Source organism: Enoplosus armatus, chromosome 7 (genome assembly GCF_043641665.1).
Source record: "Enoplosus armatus isolate fEnoArm2 chromosome 7, fEnoArm2.hap1, whole genome shotgun sequence".
Taxonomy (NCBI): domain Eukaryota; kingdom Metazoa; phylum Chordata; class Actinopteri; order Centrarchiformes; family Enoplosidae; genus Enoplosus; species Enoplosus armatus.
Genome location: NC_092186.1, coordinates 7,145,505 through 7,171,532, shown reverse-complemented (window position 1 = coordinate 7,171,532; position 26,028 = coordinate 7,145,505). Strand labels below are relative to the sequence as shown.

The 26,028-nt window shown below is 40.6% G+C and overlaps 2 protein-coding genes across 2 annotated transcripts in view; one reads left to right on the top strand and one right to left on the bottom strand.

Annotated features, from left to right (window-relative positions):
* Nucleotides 1–513: 513 nt before the first annotated feature.
* LOC139287753 (synapse-associated protein 1-like) lies at nucleotides 514–3,979 on the bottom strand. The gene is made up of 9 exons (XM_070908922.1): nucleotides 3,724–3,979; nucleotides 3,517–3,635; nucleotides 3,361–3,427; nucleotides 3,187–3,260; nucleotides 2,959–3,098; nucleotides 2,680–2,831; nucleotides 2,289–2,344; nucleotides 2,021–2,165; nucleotides 514–1,938 (listed from the first exon to the last, which is right to left on the bottom strand). The coding sequence occupies exons 1-9, from the start codon at nucleotides 3,893–3,895 to the stop codon at nucleotides 1,811–1,813; spliced, it is 1,053 nt and encodes a 350-aa protein (XP_070765023.1). The 5' UTR covers nucleotides 3,896–3,979; the 3' UTR covers nucleotides 514–1,810.
* A 527-nt stretch (nucleotides 3,980–4,506) lies between these two features.
* Nucleotides 4,507–26,028, top strand: part of shroom2a (shroom family member 2a) — a 29,731-nt gene continuing 8,209 nt past the window's right edge. The window contains exons 1-7 of the mRNA XM_070908486.1: nucleotides 4,507–4,643; nucleotides 6,185–6,395; nucleotides 13,470–13,618; nucleotides 21,987–22,088; nucleotides 22,445–22,462; nucleotides 22,723–22,845; nucleotides 23,308–25,747. Coding sequence (XP_070764587.1) covers nucleotides 6,189–6,395; nucleotides 13,470–13,618; nucleotides 21,987–22,088; nucleotides 22,445–22,462; nucleotides 22,723–22,845; nucleotides 23,308–25,747 — 3,039 coding nt within the window. The 5' untranslated portion in view covers nucleotides 4,507–4,643; nucleotides 6,185–6,188. The remainder of the gene's footprint in view (nucleotides 4,644–6,184; nucleotides 6,396–13,469; nucleotides 13,619–21,986; nucleotides 22,089–22,444; nucleotides 22,463–22,722; nucleotides 22,846–23,307; nucleotides 25,748–26,028) is intronic.

Sequence of the window (26,028 nt, the reverse complement as noted above, 5' to 3'; positions counted from 1 at the left end):
TGCAACTTCTATATATCACACTTGTTTGAGGTGTTGAGATCTCTTCCTATTATCACTTTTGTAAAATAAGCATTTCCATGTATAATTTATTCTGTATGATATACTGAACTCAGAAGTGTGACTGATAGAATCTGTCATTGTGTTGGTGAGTACATATCATTATAGTTACAGCATGAGTTCAACCTGTGTATTACATTACTGGACTTGTGTTTACAGAGGATGCTTTGTGTGGTTTTCTGAAATGGATAAAAGGAGGAAGCTTATGTTTACCTGTCAGGTTCAGCAATAAAGAGTACTGCAGCAGCAGAGAGGCTGTGCTGTCTCAAACATCTGGTTTCCTTTCATTCTTTCTCCACTGGTCACTCACAGCACATGAGGACCGGACTGCCCAGTTTACATGTCTTAGTTACACAATGACTAAGACATGTAAAAGTAAGCTCAGTGTGCATGAGAGGAAGTAGGGTTTCCAAAAGATACACTTTGGTTTATTATATGTCTGATACAGCACTGTATCCACAAACAACCCATACGCAAACTTAACAGAATCACGTGCATTAGTGTAGGGAAAAGTAAACACATTTATTTAGATAATAAATGTTAAAGTTTAATGAAAATGTAACACTACACAAACGTTTTTATAAACAGTAAGCATGAAAACAAAAGTCACTGGATTTTGGGTCTACGACCCTGAGTCAATTCTGGTGTAAACAGGAAGAACACTGGAATGTCTCCACAAAGTACATTATGTGTGTGTATATATGTATATATGTGTGTACTTGTGGAGACACAAAAGTTATATATGTTCAGTCATCCATTTTTTTCATTTTTATAAAATACACAAGGCCCTAGGTCCATTACAGCCATGATGTACACTGTGTATTACATGCTATACTGTAATGCACTGTTAACAGATAATTAAAATTGGCTATCACATTTTGTTTTATTAGCAACCAAAACAGCATTGTTTCCATTTATAAAAAAAGAGTTGGCTCAGTCATACTTCACTGGTCACATGAAAATATCACCTTACTTGGTTCATGTTATTCAAGTCGTGTCATTTCGGACAACTGGCATCAGTAAGGTGAGGAAGACTCATCACAGCCTCTGGTCTACGATGTCGTACTTCATACTGAAACTTTGATTTTAACATTTAAAACATTTAACGTGTTTGAACGGTTGTTCATTCATTACCTGGATGTTTTAACCAGGATGAATTTGAAATCATCATAATGGTATTTGTGCCTAAAATGTACCTTTAAAGCGAGACTATGTGACTTACAGAAATTAAACGCACCCATGCTCAAGTCTATATACTCACTGGTTTCGCTGCTACAGCCTAATTTGGTCTGGTATGACCAGTAGTTTATTGTGGATACTGCTGTGTAACAGATATTGCTGAGTCAGTTTGCAGAGTTTGTGACTCTTCTCTACTAAAGTTACATAGTCTCGCTTTTTCTGATTCTGATTTAATTTCCCAAGGCCAAGTCTGAAGCACAAGTCTAAGGCACAAGTCTGAGGCAAATGCTCTATTTTCTGTGGAGGCGTACCTCAGTATCACATTATGTACTGCAGGACAATATCTCCTTTTCTTTACACTGCAGAGGACAATACTAAATATTTACCCATAAAAACGTGGAACTAATCAGGCCACAGAAATAGACTGAAATGTTAATGATTTCAGTGGTATTTCTCAGTCTTGAGAGTTCTTAGAGGACCAATATTGACATGAATCATCCTACTGGGAGCATTAAATCTGTGGTCGTGCTGTTTCTGACCTTCAAACTGTTCAGGCTGGAGGAGTGAAAGTGCTCTAACTGTCCTCCTTTAGCATCTCTTCAATATCCCTGTCCCAGCTGTCATCACGGTTGTCATTATCAGCCAACACGTCATACTCCTGAAGTTCCTCCTGCAGCTCTCTCTCCCAGTCAGCAGTCTCCTCTGAAAAACCCAATGTTGAGTCATTCACATTGAACTCTGATAAACAAGTCTACTAATTACATGACAACCCAGTTCAGCTTACCCTGTTTTGCGTTTGGATGTTCCCTCTTGTCCAGCACCAGCTGTTCCATTTCTTTGCGTAGGTCGTCCTCATTTATCTTGCATGAGTCAAAAGCATCACTCACAAATTCAGACACAGGCGGGCTGGCGGAGATCTCCTCTTCGTCCTTTCATAACAGAAACAGAAGGAGGTCAGACTCTACACTACACTCACTGTAGCCCAATTACTGCTTCATGATGAATACTTTTTAATTTTCTTGAAATTCTTTCTTTGAAAACAGGTGGCTTACCTCACTTGACTTTGGTTTGGTACTGCGGATGGCAGGATTTTTCTGTTTAACTACATCTGCAAAAATATATTTTTTTGACATTATCTCTTAAGAATATTAAAAGAAAGAAACGTGATAATCCTACTTTCTCAATAACATGAATAGTGCAGACTAATCCTTATGATTGTTATCAAGCAGGTTATGACGTAAAATCAAAGGTAAAAGTTAAAAATAGTTCAGACGGTTAACTCACATTTTGGTTTATCACACAATATTTGGCAAAACCTCACCCCTCTATTTGTGTCAATGATATCACTATTGATGGTTTTGTATGTGAGAAGCTATGAATTGTAATTCTTTGTTTTTTCACCGGCAAGGACATTAAGATTAAACACATCCATTATAGTCTTACCCTTTTGTTGAACAGCCTCAGGACCGGTGCCAGTTTTCTCCATGTCTCTACGCTCAGCAGCCTGTTGTGCTGCTAGAGCTGTGAGCTGAGCTGACTGTTTTATTAAGGACACACGGTAGAAGTAATTCTTCCAGAAGACTTCCTCTTTCACCCTAATAGACAGAGGAACAGACAGTCGTCTGGTGGAATAAAATATTCCTGTTTTTATCAAATCTACTCTTATGCTGGGACACGCATGATGACAACACAGGACAAAGTATTATGTGAGTGTACACTCACTGTTTGGGGACCAGATGGAAGCGCATCTTCCGCAGGAGCTCATCTTCCTCCAACATCACCATGGCGACTGGATACATTTGCTCAAACTCAAATTGAAATTGCACCCCGGCAGGAGGATCTCGCAAAAAATTTCTTTTGTCCTGTCAACAAGTTCAGTTTTTCTAGAAATTATATGGCTGTGCAATTTAACTTAATTTCTCTACATCAAAATGTGTGAGTGATACTCACAGCTGAGAGAGCTAAAATCTGTTGCTGTATGGTATCCTCTTCATTATAACCAACCCATGGTGGCACAGCAGCACCTAGGAACAATGAAAACTAGCTACTGTATTGTCATATAATGTACTTACACATCATGCATACACACTGAATACATAAATAAACATACTATTCAGTTCTTACCAGACTTTCTCGCTTTTTTCTCCTGAACAAATCTTTCTTGTTCTTTCTGGAAATCACCCAAAATGGTCTGAGGGAAGAAAGTATACCATTAAATATGCCAGACCTCTGTGGAACAAAGGGACATTTAAACTAAGACTGACAACAGGGGACAACTACCTTATCAATAATTCCATTTATCTTCCCCTCCTCCACACTTTTCTTTAGGGTTTGTGCTGTTTCAACGACGGACTCGGACAGTTTCTTTGAGGCACTGCTGGCGAAATTATAAACGTAACCTAAGAAGCAAGTATAACAAACATTAGTGAGGTTACACGGATCCTGCTACAGCAAAGTCTGCTATTACAACTACTTTATCAAACGTACCGCTGAAGCCCTTAGCTTTTTGGAGAAGTTGAGGCGGTTGAGCATCTTCCTCAACATCAGTCGGTTTGTTTATATCATGATTCTTGTCTTCATTAACATCAACAATAGACTCGCCTTCTTGTTTAACATTTTCGTTTTCTATTCCAAGCCAGGTTCCCCAGTTCTTAAACATACTTTAAATATTTTGTCAATACACTTAAACGAAGTTCTTTAGCATGCTCTAACGGTCAATTTTCTGATAGTTTGAAACTAATAACGTTAACTACAGAGTGGTAGCTGGTGACGTTTCACCGTTCAACCACTTCCGCGAATTGATTAAGTTTGGCCCTGCTGTCCACCCTGTCTCACCCTACTCGTTGTCATAGAAACGCACGCGCTCGACTCGAAAGCTACCTAAGTTAATAGTTAGCTTTCTCAGTAGCGATTTACTGCTGTTAGCTATGTCTCACCTTCCAGAAAGTATTATTAAAGTCTCAGCATTGAGGTTAGAATAGGTTTATATCTCTAGGCATAAAGTAGAACTATGTTTTTTTTTAGAGGAAAAGCCTACCTTACTTGCTAGCTAACGGTAGATGGCACGCTTGCGCTGTATTTCGCTACACTTGTTATCCCTGTTGTCCATGGATGGAGCTAGGTTAGCTTAGCTAATTTAAATTCTCCTGAGTGGGTCAGTGTGTCGTTCTCGGTTTGTATTATGAAGTAGGAAACGGACAGGACTGCTGCGTGTATAACAGTGGAAACTCTTCGCTTATTCCCCCGAAACCGTTCGCACAACTAGAGAAGTATAAAAAAAGTGATTCCTATGAAAATAAAACGTTTACAAAAGATGAAGTATGTGTAACGTAACCCTGGGATATTGCTGCGTGCCACTCCGACGAAGCTTTCGTGTTCACCGGTTTGTCCAGAAGTTGAATTTCCAGGTAAGGTCAGCCGTTTAAGCTGAGTTTTGTAATTATTTTTGAGAAAGCTGTGGACCCCACGGTCTCGAGTTGTTCATTTCATGATAAAGTGCTTGTTTCACACGAAGATTCGGATACCTATGTTAAAGACGAACCCGGCGTTAAGTCTGCTTTAGTCCTTTGCTTATTTGTTGGTAACGTTACAGGCGAAGATGGTTTCCATTGTGCTGTTCGACATTGTTAGTGTTTAATTCTCTCACACATAAGAGCATTAAGTTTAAGTCAGCCTGTCTGGAGTATGACAACAGGTGTTTACGTAGTGTTACAGATTTGCTTAGGTGGTGACATAAGAATGCATTTATATGCCATATAGACGGAGGCAAAAACAGCTTTCATGACAAGCGAAGGTACTAGATTCAACATCTACTCAAACATTTAGCGTCCCCAGGAGGAGTTCCTTTCAAATTAAGAGCACATAAGTCATTTCAGCCTAAGACAGTCCCATGATTATAACCACCTAAGTGAGAAATCTATGGAAAGGTTACATCTTAGATATAACACCATGTAATAAAATGAATTAACCTGATCGTTAGGCTTTAAAAACGCCATTGGAAAAATAAAAAGACAAGTGGACAGCCCAAAGCTACTGAAATAATGCTGAGTTGTTAATATGAAAGGCTTTTGTGTTGAAGTAGTATTTAATAAAGAATATCTAAATGGTATAAAATAGTCTATTTTTAGGGGAAAACGAATTAATTTTATCCCCCCAAAAATAAACCTTTTACATATTCCTAAAGGCCAACTGTCAAGAAGCTTATTTAAATGTTGCTAGTATATCAATACAAAGACATCCTGCATTGCATTTGGATATATTTCTTTACAAAATAAAATAATTTAAATTCTTGCCAAAATAAAGGGGCATTCAGTGATATTGTTATTGTGCCCAGTAGTGAACCCATATTCCACTTTGCTGTTAGGTTTTGTGTCATGTTGTGTTTATTGTAATGGTGCTGCCATGTTTGAATGTGAACTTACTGTGTTACTCAGCACAGACATGCTCTGATCACTTTCCTTTTCTCTTCTAACCTTTTGGAATTATAAGCATCATTGTCAGTGATGCCTGTTAAATCCTACACAATGTAAAAGACATATACATACAAATACACCATTTAAAGTTAGCAACACGTGTAGGACACAAATGTTAAAAATGTATTTGGTCAAAATTAAAATGTAGTTTTGATCAAATTAATATAAACAGCATTGTGTAAAAGCCCAAACTTAGCTTATTTATGACAACACATTTGAAGATCTAGCTTTAGCTTTCTATTCTTGCAGGGCTGTTCAAACAGTAGAGTTACAGCAGGGTGTCATCAGCATAGCACTGGACAGAACATGCTTACAGATTATGCCTGACAGTGTTTTATGAATTGGCCCAAAATTTAGCCTTTTTAAATACAGTCCCATTTGGTCAACATTAATGTATTTAGGACAAGTGCTTGTTATTATTTTGTGTCTTGGCATGTTTTCATGTTGTCTTTTTTGTTTCTTTACTTTCATAACAGTGCCATGGAAACTGAGGGATATAAAAATGACCCACACTATACAGAAGCAGAGAGCCTTTGGCATGTGATGCAGAACTCAGGAGATCTGGATCCAAGGAGCAGAGATGGTGAGGGCTGGAAGCTGGTGGATGTATTTCTTTCAGGAGGAGCACCATGGGGATTTACACTTAGAGGGGGACTGGAGCATCGAGAACCTCTGCTCATAACCAAGGTAAATACTCCTAAAGACTCTTTTTTTTTGTCAAAGACAGCTGAGAATTGAGGTGGCATGTGGGATTTTGCTGGTCGGAGAGCAGGGTTTCAGCTGAAATGCCTTTTTACTGACTTTTTTAGGCTATATCAAAGTTGTATCATTTTCCCTTCCTGTAAATTGTCAATGTCACTCAAAAAAGTGTACATTTTATGATGATCTTGCACTAATGAGTGTGGACTTCCATCCAATAAAATGTGATTGTAGAAGTTGCAGCATCCCACCCAATCATTATTAGCACTTAAAGAGGAACTACACACTAAATAAGTTTATTTTGTGCTGTAATAATTACATAGATCCTTGTTGGCATATGATATATTGTGTGTAAAAACTGCTTTTTCTGTTCAAAATTAGCTTGTATCTGTCTGCTTGGATTTGAAAGTTTGGTTCAGCCGAATTCTTTGGCCCTTCCCTAACCGTGACAAAATAGGCAAGACTCCAAGGTCTGTTACATATGTTTGAGGGTCTAGTTACCCTTTACAACTTTTAGCAGGTTACCAAGTTAAGGACCAAAAGCAACAAAAACATGAGTCAAAGGGGTGTATTTTGCTGTCAGTGTACAAATGTATCAACATCAGTTACTGTCAGTGTCCATTTGTTCCACCCACTTTTGAAGTTTCTCCTAATGTGAACATCTTCAACATACTTTAACACTACAGGATGGCAAACAAATTATGAAAACACAACAGGTGATGATGTCTGGCGAAGTTAAATATTACACTGCGTATTTGTTTGCACAAAAAATGCACTTTTCAGTCGTGGCCCAGACCAGTTAAACATATCCTTTTACTAGTTGCTGTCATCTAACGAAACACAAGGTCCTGACTTCTCTGACACCTGACACATCGCTGCTTACAGGACACACATATTGCTGTAAATCTAGACTGATACTTGAGATTAGAATTAAATGTAGAGAAGGACAGTTGATGATATGAGACACATGTTGATATAGTGAACACACAGTACTCTCTTTTGTTGTTTTTAATGGCTGTTTGTCAGTGGGTTGGTCAGTTTGGTCTAGACTGAAAAGATTGAAATATCTCAACAACTACTGGATGGATTGCCATGAAATTGTACAGACATTCATGGTCCCCAGAGAATAAATCCTACTGACTTATGAGCATATTAGCATGCTGAGGTTAGACTGATGCAAGACTGCACAGATCACACTTGAAAGGAGACCGTCTACAGCCTATAAGAGTCGCTAGCATGGCTGTAGACTCTTAGGTCTTGTTTAAGTGCAGTCATGCATGTTTTGCATTCATATAGGTACATTTGAACATGTAGCTACTCTGTGAAGAGAGTGTGTGGCACATTTTGGCTGAATGTGTGGTCTAAAGTCAGCATTTTCTTCCAAAAAAAATAAACATTTGACAGAACATGCTCAATAGCTTCTAAATCTTGTATGACGTGACTTTGTTAAATGGGTGATATGCGCCACAATATGCATACAGTGCCTATGAGAGTACCTAAACACAGTGCAGCCCAATCAGCTTCGAAATCACACTGTAACCTCACTTCTCTGTTGACTGTGTAATGATTTACTACAAAGGACCTTGCTAGTTATTTTGACATGGTAAAATATCAGCACCTGTTTGTTGGGAGCTGCGTCCCTGCTTGATTTTTGTTCGTCGTTTCTGTGTTGACCCAAAAGGGGTCCAAAGTCCATCTCAGATGGACGAAACTCAGGATCTCAGGCACCATATGGACTTATAGCGATACAGTTAGGATCTCCTTCACCCAATTACCCTGGGTTTTACAAGCATGTAATTCAAATGACTAGAATTCTGCCCATTTTAAGTCTTTAAGCTGTAAGATTATATGGTGAGGTCACATTGGTGATTTTTTTGGAGTGAACCATTGCCCAGTTGGACTGTTCTTTGGCTTGATACTTATGGCATTTTATTGTTAATGTTTTGTCACTGAACACTACATCCTCATTCCAAGGACCAACGAAAGTGGACCTGTTTGCATCTGATGGTGAGATGTTAATTCCTCAGAAGATTTTGAGAAGACTTTACTGTAAACTTTTCATATAATCTTACTTAACACATGTTTGTCAAGTTGTCTTGAAATGCATCAGAGTTTAGTTTGCTGTGACTTAGGCTACGGTGTGTGTTATTAGATCCCACCTGGACCTTTTGCGTTCTCATAGTTTTTGTGGTGGGTTAAATTTCAGTTCGGAGGGTAGGCTGTGGTACCAGGAGCAGGGGAGGAATGTTGGATCTTTGTTTGATTTTCTAAATGCAGTGAATTATCTGTGACAGCCTGAAGCCCGTTGGAATGGCATGATGGGATAAGTGAAGTCAGGATTAGTGATTTGTGCTCTTTTGGAGTGACTCTCAGATTATAGCCACTGATTTACAAAGGTATGTTGTTGAATAATTTGTGTTTAACTAGATAAAGATGCTGTAACCTAAAATAATAACCTTACATTGTTGAAAAGTCTACAGTATGTCTACAAACCACTGTCTGCTTAACACAAAAAAAATGTTTGAGGCCTCTTATTCCTAACAATTGTCTGTCTAATGACATAAATATGTGGACATACTGCAGACATAGAATGCATGTAAGCTTGTACAGTATGTACTACCTGATGCACTTTGTTCTTCATCTGCCCATTATTATTTTGGATGGGGATTTCGGTTGAACATATTGTAGGCGGTTCTTTCTCCCATATGTGCACTATGTCCTACTTTTTGTGAGGGCTGTTTTAAAATAACACATTCTGTCTGACCTGCCTGGACAGGTAGGACTACAGTGATGAGGAGCTAAACCCTGGTCATAATGGTTGTTAGACTTGATCTCATCTATCAAAATCCGACCATTTTGTATTCAACAGTAAAGCATTGCTTTTACTCTGTAAACACTATGTCAGAAAACACTATGGCATAGACAAGCCAGGCTACTTCGAAATGTTAAAATCAGTTCCCCGTCTCACTGCATACTGCTCAACCATGTAACACAGCAGCACTCGAACCCGCATGGGGATTTTTGTGTTGAGTTTCTCACAGCTACCTATACTTCAGCCACAGTCTACTTTATTGTTTGTCAGACTTCGCATCTCTTTAATAATCCCAAACATCCACTTTACTTCTTATTATTTTCATGTTTTTCTGTGTTAGTATGAGTAGTGGTTTTGTTAGGCATGTCTATATTTTATGTATTTACCTGAGAAACACGCAGTGTTGAAGAGGGCCTAAATTAATGGTTTTGTTGGCAGTTTTCTCACTTGCATGCGTTCTCTCCAATTGCTAAAATGAAAGATAATAAAAAAGGGCCCACAGTTTGATGAGAGGTTTAGCGTATCGGTAAAAAAAAATCCTGGATCTAATTAAAATTCTTAACATTCCACTCATAGCTCAGGTTATGCTCAAGGTCTTCATGGACTTAAAGTCCTTAGTCTCAATAAACTTATATAATCCTGTTTTACACAACACAGCTGGGCATGTACCTCATACATATGTTTCCTTTGCCAGGATCACATTTTATATGCCAGAAAATATTGTTTGCTCATAAAGAACCTGTACCAGACACACTGCAAACATTTCTGTGTTCATACATGCTGCAGGTGAACAGGTTTTACCAATTATTGAATCCTTTGTATGACAACATTGTGGGCTTGATTTGACTGTTTTAGATTGCGCAACCTCTGGAGCATAGATGCTTCATAGAGAAGACTAAAACTATATTTTTTTACCTTACTTTTTAGCTTGTCAAGAAACCAAGCTTCTCAAATATTAATGTAAAATCAAGTATAAAGTGAACAAAACATCTATAGATTGAAATATCTAACAGTTTTTCAACATTTTAACATCTTCAAATAGGCTATTTGATAATACATTTTCCTCTGGTTTGTGTGAAGGCTAACTTCTATTTTCCATAACATGGTCTTCTGTTATTAAACTTACTGTTAGTGATTTATGTTTTTGTACTTCTTGACTATCTTTGTGACAACAAAACTAAGACAGCCGTGCTCGCAGCTCTGTGAGGCTGTATTTAGGGACAGCAATGCTTTGAGCTAAATGCTAACTTTAGCTAACTTGTTGAGCAGCTATAATATTTCCTGTTGCACTGCATCATCTTAGTTTAGCATGTTAAACATGCTAATAATTGCTAACTAGCCATAAACACAAAGTACTGCTGAGGATGGTGGAAATAGTTTTGCAGGTATTTGGTCATAAAGCAAAGTATTGGACAAATTGAAATGTTGGCCTGATAATGGGTGTTACAAGTTAAGTTAAGGGAGTGTCAAAGTGGTTACAATTCACCCCGAGGGGGTCATGTATGTCTGTACACTGTCATGCACTGTGATAGTTACTACCACATTGCTTAAGCTAAGATGGTTTTTGCTTGCTACAACCAAATGTAGTGATTTACTGCAAGATGTTCGCAAAGGGCACAGATGCTTAAAACATCTGTCTAACTCATGGAGACAGATTAAACCGAAAACTGAAAAAAAACATGCTGTGCAGAGGTCAAATTTGGGTGAGTTTGTTTATGTGGTTGCTGGTGTCTTGTCAAACAGCAATGAACATTGTCAGTGATGTGAGCAGGCAGTGCCTAAAAACCATACAAGAGGTCTGAGTTCAGCACCCTGTCTGCACGCTGCACAGGACATCTGTCAGCAGAAAAGACACATTCCTTATCCTCATCGCCACCACATCCTTCCCTTCATGTCCCACAGAGAGACATGAGGCTATTTTGGAGAATACTCAGGCATCCAGGATGGCTGGAGTTTGACTGATTATAGCCTGGAGGAAGATGGTAAACAAAAGACATGGTATGGCTCATACTGATTGGGCTGCCATGCTGAAAAATGTTTGGAAAAGCAGTATGAATCTCCTGCCTGGATGTTGTGTGAACACTGCCTTATTTATTTATTTTACTTTATGTTTTCTTTTATGCTGCTGCTTGACTCTGTTTGTTGTTTTATTTGCATTCTTACAATATTTTCTCATTGTGGAGCTATGTTTCCTGTCTGTGGCCGTCACACAGATGTCCCTGCAAGTTGTTTATCTTGAGGACATGAGTTGTTTGTGTGTACTATATGGGCAACAATTAGTAGAAAACAATTAGTATTGCACGTCAGACGATCAGTTTTTGGACTGACCATTGTTGACTTTTTTAGGCCTAGAAAAATGTGATTAAAGCAAGTTTTGCCTTGGTGGCACTAATTCTGCTGCTTAAAGTGAAAAGACTTGAAATATCATTCAAGATATTTACAGCTTTGCAACCTTTACAAAAATGTTGTTGAGAAGAATCTTTCAAACGGTGGCAACAAACTCCATGAAAAGACCCAAACCAAGAATTAATACATCCTACCGACAAGTATTGTTTGTGTCGCCATCCTTTTCCTCTGTGCTATAAAGCTCCATTGTTGTCCAAAAACTATTAAAATACATCAGTTAGCATGACATGTATCCATACACCGTCCTGCTGCCTCAAAATGAAACATTAAATGTGTATTCATTCACAACTGAAAATAGTCCCCAGTAAACGCACTATTAGTAGAAACTAAAAACTACAGGAAATTACTTTTATAAAATTAAACTGTATATTAGTGACCGGACCTTACCTTAATCTTCCATAACCCACAACCTCTAATATACCCTTGTGAAAGTCTCAGTTTCAGTAAAACTGGGGTGAGTTTGTGTCTGTTTTAAACACAGTAACTTACTGTAAATGCATGTCAGTGATTCAGTTTCTCTACCAAATACATTACCATATCAGGACCAGCTCAGGAATCTAGCCAGCCATCATAAAAGTGCTCAGTCCACCCTGCTTTAACCCTGCCTTAAAAATCGGTATTATAGAAAAATGAGAAGGGGCTTTGATCAGAGCTATCTAGGCTCTGGTTTTCTGTGCTGAGGATAAAGGCCGTATAACACGTAATGGTCTGTAAATGTACACATACCTCTGTAGTTGAGTCATGCAGCCTCCTCTCACAGGTTGAGAGAGAACTGATAATCAGCTGCAGAGCTTGGCTTTTGTATGTTAATGTGCCAACTGCCAAGCAAGTTCTCACTGCTTTTCTTTCCACACTGAGCCGTGCTGTCTTGCACGTCTCATATCTGACTTTGTGCGTCAGTGTGAGGACAGCACTGACCTTAACGCTGAGTATATATCTGACACTTCAGAGGCCTTTGCTGTAGCTGTTGTTCTGCCAGTTTGATATATTCGGTGGGTCTTCTCTGGAGATATACTGACACTAGCAATTGCTGACTTCAGTGCTCTGCACTCTGCTCACTGTACTTCCCTTTTGACAGATGTGTTATTCCAGGTGTCTGCCCTCAAACAAACACAATACGGTTTGTTTTTACATCATGCCACTGGCTCGGACAGCAGCTTTTTGAAGTATTTTTATAGCCTTTGATCCTTGTCTTTAGAAACTGGCCTACCCGCTGTTAACTTAACAGTGTGTTTCTTCTGTCACTGTCACCCTATAAAACATTTTAAGAATGTCCACAACAGGCTGATGGCTTTTTTGATGCATTTCTCTCACATGTCCATTAAGATTTTTTTCTTCGTAGTTATGCTGCCCTTGGCTTTGATAACTCGACTGCCATAACTTCTGAGCGAAAGTTTCTAATAGTGATTCATATAGTATAAAAGTGTGATAGGATATATCATTTCAGCTTTTTGGACTGCACTGCCAGCTAACAGCTATGAATTAAAAAGTTGGTGTTAATATCAAACTGGAATTTGTCTAAACGTATGCCCTGTCTGCAACATACAAATTAGCAAGCTCACATTAGCTACTGCTACTCAGTCAGGTTACATTTCACTCTTTTTTTTGTAGCATGTTATAATCTAAGTCTACTCGTTTGATTCAGAGGCCCAATATATTATTGTTATGGAAATAGATTGGGTGGAGGAATATGGCTAAAGATTGCCGAAGTGTCCTGTATCATGGCTACTCACTTGCTAACTAGCTAGTTTGCTGGCAGAAGTTGGCTTTCTGACATATTTTGGTATCTCTATAAAATAGGGTGTTTAGTTCTGAGTGTTCCATCTGCTGTGTTTATGTTCCAGGTTGAGGAGGGCAGCAAGGCAGCTGCCGTGAGTCTCCAGGTGGGAGACGAGCTTGTCAACATCAACGAGATTCCCCTGAGTGGCTACAGACAGGAGGCAATCTGCCTAGTGAAAGGCTCCCACAAGACCCTCAGTCTGGTGGTGAAAAGGTAGGTAACCAATCCCCCGGTCCCCTCCCGTGCCCTCTCCTCCTACATCTGCTGCTGTCACAAGTGCACCGCCCGCTCAGCCTAACAGGTCACCATGGTAACATTTCCAACAAACCAAGGTGACGGAGGAGTGGAGGCGGAAGGATCCTGGCCCTTTGCAGCTGTTTGTCTGCATGGTGCGTCTGTCGACTAGTTTCCACTTTCTGAGATTTCTAAGCTGTCACTGTTGAGTTCTTGGTAGCTGGATGGTCCTGTTTTGCCGCGTTGTACTGGGCTGCAGTCAACAGGAGTTCATGGTTTGTGACACAGTTTTTCATGATCAAGTTGAAAGAAGGAAGAGAAGGTTGTAGGTGACATCATTTACTCCCATGCAGGCAGGTGTAGGAAGGACAAAAAAGGGGAAGTTTTGATGCAAATGACACTATTTGGCACTGAGATGTTTCTTATCAGTCAGTTCGTCTCACACCCTCTGTAATAAGATTGACCAAAGAACAGACTGCTGATGAACAGTAAGCCCATAGTCAATGGCTACATTCACTCTTTTTGTCATAAGCCAGTCCTTGTTACTTATTGACTCTAAGGTATTGTTTAGTATTCATATCTTGTTTAACTGATGAATCATTTGTCAACTGAGTCCTGGAGGCCGTCTTACAAATGGCCTTGTCGTGTGTGAAACACTGCTCCCATTGTCTCTCTTTGTCGTCCACATTTCTTTCTGTATTGTATCATATCATAACGTAATCCCTGAACAAATCCTACCGTACAAGGAAGTCCACTCACCATTTATCTCTCCACAAGGACATGGCTGTGAGTCTCACTCATTGTGTTTTTATTCCCAATAGACGTGTCTATTATAGGCTGTGGAAACAAGGGTGCATTACTGTCTATAACAATCTCTGTCTATTTAATTACTTATGCTATTTAATTGAATTATGTTGTATCATACTGACAGGTGTTTCTATTATTTTATCCACCACAATTATATCAGTGAGGGTAGGCTAAGTAACAGAAAGCCCTCTCTGTGTAATGCAATACAGTTCAACCGCACCACAAACTACATCCTCTAAAATGATCAGTTGAATCAACACCTCTCAAACCGTTTCAACATTATAACCCTCATGAAGGGAGGAGGACTATTGGCTTAGACTGCATTAGTTTTAGCCAGGTGTTCCCAATAAATCTGCAACTGATTGTACTTTGAGTGAAATTTCTCTTGTCTGATTTTATTATGGTTGCCAAGAGAGACATTAGATAGTGAATCAACTGAAAATTGACCTACAAGCAGTACCAATATTACTTACCATTTCTTGTATCATGGATCATTGCTCGCTAGCAAGCATGCCAGCAAGTGTTTCTGTTTTCACATGATCGGTGGCAACGACATGTATTTTTCCTTTTGAAACAATAGGAAGTAAACACTGGGTAGATTTAACCACAGAAGAGCAGGAGGCATAACTAAAGGATCTGGGTATTGTCATTTCTGTATGTTTGTAATTGTAAATGGAGAAAGACATTTCCTTACAAGGACACGTCTTTATTGTTTTGTTTTTGCATTTTACACAGTCTTTTACTCCCACAGGACTCTTTCTCCCTTCTGCTCGTCTGTGTTGAAGAATTTAGTTTGTTCTGACCGTCTCAATTAGCAGCTCCAGTCAGTCATTTTCCAAGGCCACAATAACAAGTCTGCATCTGATTTAGAATACAAGCGATAGTGGCAGAACCTCAAAGCTTCAACTGCCGTCCCATTTCTTGTTTGTTTGTTTGTTTGTTTTTTAAAACAGTCTGCATGTTGTGTAGAAAGCTGATGTTGGAAATGTTTTACAGTGTAGCATTCCACATCACTACCTGTGCCCATACAGATCCCTAATGTTTGACTGTAGCTTAATCTGTGCCTGAGCATGTGAGGTGTCAGCCGTGAAACACCTTTCTTTTTATCTCAGGGATAATGTTGGATAGTTGAGCGAGGATCAGGAAGCTGTCAGAACCTGCTCCTGTCTACAGGTGTGGTCTCTTTACAGACAGCACAAGGGAGGAGCTTGATTTATTTTGCATGCAGTGACTAATGTGAGATTGTTGGTGTAAAGTCATCTGGGAGAGGGGACGGGGAGAGGCTCGTCGCACGTCACAGAGAGAACTGATAGGTGTGGTTATCTGTGGGAAAGCATCTCGTCCTCTTTGCACATGCCTCGACAGAACTACTGTACACTCTTTGCCTCAACCTCGGAATGACAAATGAGGAAATCTTTTACAGTTTTAAAAAGTTTTACAGATGTTTTTAGATTTTACATATCACTTCATCAATCTCATCTCATTAAAAACATCTGTACATCAAAAACAACACCAGGGTGTGAGCTAAAGTTAAATTGCACGTTTCACGCAAAAATTTGTTTAAAACTTTCCAACACTAATTACTGCATACAGTCAAACACTATAATTGTCCCACATCAACACATTGCATTTGCATGCATTCCAGCTTGATATGGTTATGCTTTGCTCACTGTAAAATCCAAAAGTTGTAATTTGGCTAAATTTGCCAGTTGAATTGAAAACGCAGATAATTTGAAGCACCAACAGCTCTCCCATGTTGCCTTGGAAGTTTGGGTATCACTGTGGCAATCGCCAGAGCTAAACTCTTTTTCCATGAGGTGTTCACATTATTTTGTCTACCTCTCTAGTTTAGGGCAGATAGGATTTTATTTTGCATCAGGAACCCTATAGTCTGGTTTGCCTCCCTTTCCCTTCCCTTGAGGCTTCTGCATTACATGCAACAGCAAAATAATTCATTAAACTTTCCAACGTGAAGCTTGAAGTTTGTTGTGGCATTTGGTTTCCCCCTTCTGGCATTGTTACAGAAGTACTGCAGTCACTGACATGCTTCATTATTTTGCTTTGGAAGAGGCGACTGATGCTGTGTGTCTCCCTTTTACTTGTTGCGACATGAACAATACTGTTTCCAACACCATAACACGACTATGTGGCTGTTTTAGATGAGTTAGGCCTGCACAGAGTTTTGGTGCACAATCCAATTATACCTGGAAAAGCTTATTGGCCTAACTTACAGTGTAAGCATTCAGTAGGGGTTGCAGTGCAGTGGCTTACGTTTACTGGCCTGTGTTTTTCTAAATAAGCCCATGTAGTATGCCTGGAATGCTGTGCACTGAATTCTTGTCGTAAGCAGATTTCTTAAAATTGTTTTGGGTCTCAGCTGAGGAAATCGCAGTTTAGAGATTTCATTGTGGCCCTCTCTTAACTGCACCCCTCGGTTTCTTTTTTGGTTTGTTCCATTGCCAAGGTGAGTTGACAGGGAGTCACACACGTAGATCTCACTAGTCTAACAGGAGGAAGGTTTCAATTAGGTCCTTTTTTGAAACCATACAGTCTAAAGAAAGAAAAAGTACACTTGCTTTGAGCTGTGATGGCTTTTTCACAACGTGACATGAAGAAATGTTAGTTCGAACATTTCATGAGGTATGTATGTGAATCTAGAATCTAGTTTGGACCAGGTTTATGTATGCATATTGTGTTGTTCATGTCATAATTACCAGTTTGTTTTACAGTTTTTGTCTCTCATATTTAATGGCAAACATCTCATTCTCTCATCTCTTCTAACATGAGACACATTTGTCAGCACATACCAGCAATTAGGAATGTTTGTGGGGAAGATCACCCTCAGGGAACTACAATCAGGGCATGTAATGGCTGGCATTACATAAACGTTTGATCATTTCTCACACCTCACAACAGTTGTGACTGCTTTGTGCATGTTTGCTCGTGGTATTTCCTATATATGACACTTTTATGGATTGTTTGAGGTTGGTAAATATTTGCAGTCCACAGTCTGTAATTATGAGGGACTACACTTAATCCCCACACTATGTGTTGTTGTTGTTGCTTGGCGTGTTGTTGTTGCTTGGTGTCTTTCACACTTCAGCTGTGATACTGTTACAACAGGCACCAGAGATGTCCAACTGCTTGCTTTCAGCAATTGAGAGGTTGTTGGTGAATTTATACCAGGAGTCTAAGTCACTGACTGCCCGTGAACTGTAATAATTGACGGTGATTAAGACGCAGGACATGGAGGACTTTGTGATAGTGATGTTGCTCAGACAAAAGGTTTCCAGGTGTTTCTGGGCTGTGGGTCAGCGCAGACAGCCAGTGACTTGACAGCTGGTATGCCACTCAGCCCAGGAATGTGCTGGTCATTACATGCTGCTCACGGTTCACCTCTCTCACCCGAAACATGACTGGTTTGATTGTAGGGTCTGCTGAAGAGGGCCTTTGTCAGACCCTCAGGGACCAAATGGAATCAACTGGCTCACCTGCAAAGTGCAGGTCGGGTGCATACAACTTCAGCATTTTTCTGCCCTACGCTGTACATGATGCTGCACTTCATTTGGCCAGATATTATACAATACTAAATACAACTTGGCAAGTGAAAACTTGTTAGATATGAAAATAATGCATTTAGAAATAATTCATTTGCTGTACCTCACAATGAAAACCTTGTTTGAGTTGTATGCTTGATTGCTTTCGTCACAATAGATCACTGTGAATTTTATTTCCTTCCTATCAGCTTTAGGTTGCAACCATGCTTTGCTAATCTTCTTGCCTGTCACCAGACCTCTTGCTGGTGTGCCAGAGCACATTTTAATAAGAGACAAACACTGTTTTCCCCTATTTATGCCATTTCGGATGGTCGATATCTGAAGGAAACTGTTGAGACAACTATAATCTGTACTGCTTTAACTATCTGTACATCTGTACAGTTAAACTGGCAAAAGTATAGACATATCAGTCTGGATTACTTTGATTTCTGAATTGCAAAGATTTAGTTTTTCATAAGAAAGATGTTGCAGGCAACTTTCTTCAACATTGTATTCTGGAGTCATTTATACAGCCGTAAAGTCATTTGAAAATGAAAATGCTTGTTGGGCCATTTACTTCAAACTGCACAGCAGTTGACACTCATGTATAGTTGATTATTTCCTAAACAGAACCAGATCCTAACTAATATGAGTAGTTATGTGATAGAAATAAAGTCTCTTTTTATTATGGAAGTCGGTGGAGCACATGAGAATCTAGCCTGCACTGTAAAATCCCAGGCTCCTGGCCTCAGCTTTGTTGACAAGAAATACCATTTAAAAGCGGGTTTGAAATCATTCTTAACTTTTCACTTTATTCGTTTTCAGAATATCTCGCCATAGGACCAATTGAAGCTGGTTGGCTAACATTGGCACCCTCCTTGTAAATAGTAAAATGAAATCCATTAATAAATGTATGACTCTTAGTATGCACCAGCATATGCATAGCAAGAGGGCATAAGACCACACATGCACATGAAAAAATATTTTAAAAAATAAAAGAGGAAAATCCTATAAAATAGCACCACAGTAAGAATGAAAAGTGACCTACGGCTAATTAAGTAGGAATTGTTTCATTAAGTATAATAGTATAATACTTCATTTAAACTAAACAGAGCCCACTGAGTCATAATATTTTCAATCCAACTACTAAATACAATCCAAATAGTATATATGAGTTACAGCTTTTAATATAGATTGCCACATAAGCATTTTTTGTAAGCCCAATAAATTTTGAACTTCATACATGCATTGAACTGTAACCAACAGGCCCTGAAATGATGAGTTCAACAAAATGTGCCGAAGTCAATAGTTTTGAATACCAAGTTGTGTTTGCCATGTGTTGCTGACATCCCTGCTTGGTTAGTTTCAATGCTCATTACCAGAGGCTTTCAGGAAACAGGGTGCCCTTGCGCCCTAAAGAGCACCCTGTTGCCATAGTAATGGTAGAAATGCATGTCTGTCGCACAAGAGGGGAGTCGGGAAGAGTCCGACATTTCATTCCATCATTAGCATATTAGCCCCTTAGAGCCAATGAGACGAGGCAAGGTACGGGACTGCTCCAAGGGGACTGGCTGTGACAATAGCCCTCCTCCTTCTCTGTACACTCTTCCACCCCCTCCCAGGGGTAAAACCCCCGTAATCCCAAAGGAAATCTCCCCTTCGTTTAAACTAATTCTGCTCAGAGAACTTAGTTTTAGTCATGGGCGTTCTGTGTTGAATATTGTGTTTTTCAGGTGTAGGTATGTGTTTGGAGGTAGTGGATCAGTGTTAGAGTTGTGCGGTGATGCTCAGACCACAGCGGCCTGCATGTCTCTTTATTTTGGCTCGTCTTTGAAGTGTCTGTGGAATGTGGTGGCTGACCAGCACACGGGCACAACTGGTCTCACTCTCAAATTGAGCTCCAGTCTAATATTATTGTGTGGCCTTTCGGATAACATATTTCTTCTTTGGGTCCATTTTGAATTCCTTCATCCAGATGTTTGGTGAGTTAAAATGAACATTATTTTACGTTTGAATCACTTTTTTTTATATTTTAAACTGTTGACTTGTGTGTTTGAAGGCCGTCATACCTGCTGCTTTTTGCCTCGTTGTGCGTCAGTGAATAACTCTGGGACATATTGGGGCCTTCTTTGCTACGTTTTATGACCCTAATACTCTGTTATTGTTGTGATTGTTTTTGTCTTATCATTCAATATGAGGTCATCCATCAATTAGGTTAAGCCATGATCAGCAAGATTTAGCAAACCAAATGCAAATTAATCTTTGAGGGAAAAGGCTTATAGGTAAAAAAAAAAAAATCACATGTGAATATTCTCCTAAAGCATTATGAATTAATTGGCCTTTAGTTTAGAAAGTTGTCTGTTTGAGGCATATGTGAGCTGTTTAATTTTTGAATGTGGACTGGTTGGTACCGGCTACATGTGAAGCGAGATGGGGCTCTAAACTGATCACTCAAAGCAGTCTCTCCCCCTGCCCCCATTCCAGCCAACTGATTCACTTTCCTAGCATATCTGTGCTGGCCCAGCTGTAGCCCTGACGATAGGCCTAATAAAACCAGACTCATTTGCATACCAATAGCAGGCGCCATGTGTGGCTAGCTCCTAGTGCCCTAGAAACACGGACTATGAGGAGACAAGGAAGACTGAGCTTCATGTTGGCTTTTCTTTGTCCTCTAAAAAGGCCTTAACTTTAATCCACAATTCATTTTGTGGAATTGTCCCACTTTATTGAGCTTAACCAAATCTCTGTCTCAATCTGAAAATTCTCAATCTATGAAATTAGTGTAAGAAATAGAAATAGAATAGCTTAGGTTATTCATTTCATCTAGTAGTTTGTTTTCAGGTCTCCATCTGAACGACGCTGTTGTTGAGACCTCTTGTCATCAGATCATTGAAGGCCTTTAGACAAGGTGACTGAGGGGGCAGGACCTCTTGACCTTATGGCTTTTGTAGCGCAAGTCTTGAGTCCAATGAGAACGTGAGCAAGCAAAGCTTTGTCTCAAATTCGTGACCAGTATAACATCAATGCTTCACAGTTCCCTCTCAGTAAAACTAGTTTCAGAGGCCTAACACAAAATATTAGACTGAGGCTGAAAATATACATTCCAAAAATATTTACAAAACTTATTCCACTCAGATTAGATGTCAGAAGCTGATGTGCAAAATCCTAAAGAGGAGATACCACACAAAATAAACTCTTTTTAAACACAAGCCTTGAATAAATTTGTTGAACCAATTTTGATCCCTCTTTTTCCCAATAACTGTCCCCATTTAAAATTTGTACACACAACAACAGTAATATCATTACAGGTGTACTAAACGACTACCAGAGGCCCTTGTGCCTGTCAGATGATGTAAGTTTTGAACCCCATCAACGATAGAAAGGCTGTCTGGGCGGCAGACGACAGCTTGGATTGAGGGGTGATGTGGCTGATCTGATTGTGTAAGAGATTCTCTATTCTGCTAAGCCCCCTGCCCCATGCTGGGTATGTGTTCCCCCTGGGACCATATGGCAAAGTCTGAGCTCAACCAGCTCACCTCAGCTACGCGCTGTTTAGATAAGGAGCCTAATGGGAGCTGAGTAAAACTGTGTCTCTTTCACTCTGGTATTCTCTTCTGTGTTGTAGGTCCATCATAAAGGCCTTTTCTCATGTTTCTGAACTTCCATGATGCTCAAAATTGTGTGACACCATGAGCATGCATTAGTTTGACCAGGAGAGGGGGCTATAATACCATGTATCAACAGGCATTTACGCTTGTGTAGACTCACTGTGAATAATTCAGTTGGATCAGAGGAGATCTAGAGAACTTTTGTCCTGGTGAGTTTTTGAGAAAACTGAACCTCCCCAACACACTGTATTTTCTGCAGTGCTATAGAGTGCACAAACTTTCAACAATCAGAGCCAGCTGTCTAACTGTCAGGTGGTCTTTGTCCTGTCTGATGCTGTGAGTCCAGTCAATTGTTGGTGAGCTCTTAGTGTGTGTGTTCCTCCCCCTGCTGCCCAGGAATATGAAAATGGTGGATATTGTAACTCAGAAAATGCCCTCAGAGAATGACGTGCATGTGGCAAGAAGCTTTCTTACGAAGATTTTGCGAAGTTCCATGAGGTACGATTCTGTGGCTTCATCATAATACCTTCTCCCCTTTTTCCACTCCCTGTGCCCATAATCATGTTAATCATTCGTCTAGTAATAGTATCATCTTCATTCCTCTCATCGCAACTCTCCTTCTCCTATGGTTTATTACCTGCACTCATTGGCATGTCTCTTTGGCTTGTCCTGTGGTTCTTGTCATTAGATGATATTCATCCCATTTGTACAGCATGCAATACACTGTCTGTCCCTGACATGTTTAGGCATGTTTTTGTGTCTATATTGATAAGGAAATGAAATTGTATTTGATTTAGGTGTATGTCATTTTATGTTGATATGTTCTGTTCACCTTTTCATGACATGCAATTCAGAAAGAGTCACTTTAAAGGGTATGTTTCATATACATAACTGACAACTGTACAAGGTTTTTGATTAAACAGACCACCTCGATAAAAACCCTCTACAACTCTTTCCTTCTGTGAATATTGGAGTAAATCAAAAATGTTGTAAATCACTGTCTCGATACAGACACAGTTAAACAAGTAAATGTTTTACTTGTTGACTTGCAGTACTGGCTATTGCAAGCACATACTGTTTTCCATAAGGGGCTGGTCTCTAATCCATTCTGTGTTTTTTGCCCTCTCTGCAGGCGGAATGAACCCATAAGCAGGCCTCACTCCTGGCACTCCACCAAGTTCAACGAAAGCCAATCGGAGACTGCCAAAACGCAGTCCCCGCCCACGCCAGTCTGGCAAACCAGATATGATGCAAGGTAACTCTTGGATCTTGAAGTTGGCCTCTTGAGTCTCAGTGTCAGATATCTGGGTTGTTCTACTACAAACACTTTATATCTTCTGAATCATCATATCATCTATCTGTTGAATCAAACTGTTCTCTTAACCCAATAAAACATTTTTTAGGTTTTGTGCATTTGCTCAGATGGTAAAGGTTAATTTGCTTGGCAGTGCTACATCCCTATTTAAACATAAAACTATGATTTGTAAGCACAAATTTAATAGGCTTTCAGCTGTCTTTGCTAATGTTGCTGTATTCTCCAATGGCCAAAAAGCTGATAAGTAATTAGATATAAATGTGACTGCCATGAATTGGCCATAATAACTGTATTGAATTAGATACCATATTTCATAACTTGATTAACAGCAATCTTTAGATAAATGGCTACAAGTTGTTGTTTGTTTGTTTCTCACACCTGGTCCTTTGCTTTAACCTCCAGCTCATCCTCAACTGATCTCTCCTCTGGCTGGGAGCAGACAAACCTGCGCAGAGTGTCAGACCAGTTCAGCTCTCTCGGCAGTATGGACAGTCTAGAACATGTCTCGCACCCGTACCCTGCCGGTCAGCTGTCACCTGCCAAGTCCAACAACAGCATGGAGCATCTTGGAGGAGGGAAACGAGACTCAGCCTACAGCTCCTTCTCCACCAGCTCTGGCACACCGGACTATACCCTCTCAAAAAGCAATGCTGCCTCGACAGAGAACATGCTCTATAAATTCAGTCAGTGGGATGCAGGAGGAAAGCACAACAATGGCAGAAACAGCCAGAGCCTGATTGAGGGAGTCAAACAGGACGATAGGGTGGCGTACTTCCAGATGCCGGGAGTTGGCACAGGCTGCGAGGGTCCACAGGCTGAGGACTCGGCTGGATCCCGCCATTCCACTTCAAGTAGAACGAGCTATGGACCTGTTTGGCATGTCCCTGAAAAAAAGAAGACTGCCTCCCCCTCTCCTCCCCCTCCACCTCCGCCTGCACGCAGCGACAGTTTTGCTGCGACTAAGGTACATGAAAGGGGGCTCGTCATAGCTCACCCTGAAGGACCTGAATCTCATGTCCCCTGTAAGGCTTCCGCTGAAAATCGCCGCAACCACAACCTATCCCCGAAAAATGACGACAGTTTTTACACTTCATCTGATAAATCAAATCATAACCAGTTCAGCTCAAACAAGCAGTACTCCCTGTCCAGCAGTGACGTTCGGCAAGGCCAGCCCTACCATCAAAGACACCATAGTGACAAAAGCACTTTTTATTCTCAGCCCTGGGCTACGTCCGTACCAAAGCCACAGAACGTAGTTGGCTACTATTGTAGCATGCAGGAACTGCCTACTAATGGTTCTGCACAACACTTTGGTCAGAACCAGAGAAGGAACTTAAGTACCTCCCTGTCTACCACAACCACTGACCAAAATACTGACAGCAGTGGACATAACCGATACTACTGTGTCACAACATGTCAGCCCACGCAGCCTAACCCCCAGCCCTTGTCAGGAAAATCAGAAGACAGGAAGAGTGTCTCAGACCTGGCACAGATTGGAACTGAGCAGAACTCTCTTAGCCCAGTCACCAAGTTGAAGTATCATCTACCCCAACAGCAGCAACACTCCTCACACAGAAAAGACAGTAATGGATACAGCAAGCACCAAGTTACTACTGTGCTAGAAACCTCTGGACCTAAATCCAGCTCTGATGATTGGGGAAGCCAGAGAGGACACAACACACAAACTGCAGAAGCTCAGTTCATGAGTTATCCTCCTAGCAGGCAGTCTGAACAGCGGAGGTCTCTGCCACTACAACATAGAGAATTACCCCAAGACATCAGACATCACAGCCAAGTGAGCAACAAAATCTGCCCCCAGGCAACCCCCATGCTTCACTCTCTATCTATGGATGTCGCAGGCCAAGACGCAAGGGGCTCAAATTCCGAGGAGTCCCTTGAAAGCAAGCAGGCGAGACGCAGTGACCGCTTTGCCACCACATTAAGGAATGAAATCCAGATGAGACGAGCCAAGCTGCAGAAAAGCAAGAGTGCAGCTACCCTTCCTGGTACTGAGGGTGAGACTGAAGACGATCAGGATATCTGGAAGTCCACTGAAAACACCACCCCAGCATCTGCAGATGGCTCCTTCACCAACACCTACAAGGTTAATCTGAAGGAAGCACAAGCAAGGGTGCTCAAGGCTACGTCTTTCAGGAGAAAAGACCTGGAGCCTGTCTTACTGGAGCACCCTGCGGCAGAAGCATTACCTAGCTACCCATCCTCAGCGCTGCCCCGTAAAGATGTCACTTCCCTGCCAACTGTCTCGGAGTCTGTAATGAGTAAATCAGGACCTGCTGGGGGTCAAGTAACTCGTATTGGTGGTCGAAAGCGTTTTCCTGCAGAAAAGAAGGTACGGTCTTTCTCTGAACCAGACAAAATACATGAAGTTGGGGTGAAGGAAGATCTCCCTCGCAATGAAAATGCAAGCCCCTCACTAGACCAACAGAAGCAGTTCAAAGAAAGTGGGAAACCAGCTTTCCCCAATCACATTCCCCCTCAGAGCTATACCGAGAACCCCACAGAGACCAAGGTCCGAGGTCTTTCCACAACCAGTGAAACAGAGGACACAGTGACAGGCATCAGGAGCAGAGAATACACTGAAGAGGTCCAGGGAGGTCCTTACTCTGCACACAAGCTGTCTGTCCTAGACCAGCAAAGACTGGGCACATTCGCTGAGTATGAGGCAAGGTGGAATGTACAGAAAAAAAACCCAGAAACAAGAGCCTCCGGACGGTACCTGTCAGCTGATAATATCCTGGATCCAGGACCAGAGGAGAGAACCAAAACCACTTGTTTCCACGAGAGATCCCGGTCATCTCCTTTAGCTGACATCTACGGACAGGTGAGGCACAAAGTCTATCAGACTTTGTTTTTTATCTCAAAATTGCGTGAACAAACATTTTATTGGAAAGATAAAAAATATGAGCGTATCTTGGTTGTAACTTGGTTTGTTGCAACTGCATGAAGCCCTCGAGGTGGCTTTACATCTCATTAAGACAAGCATACTGACTGAAGTGAAAGGAACAAAGGAAAGAGTCAAGTCAAATATTAATCCATGTTTGTTCATAATGACACACCCTCAGCTTAAGGAAGGGAAAGGGGCATCCATCCGCTCATTTTCTT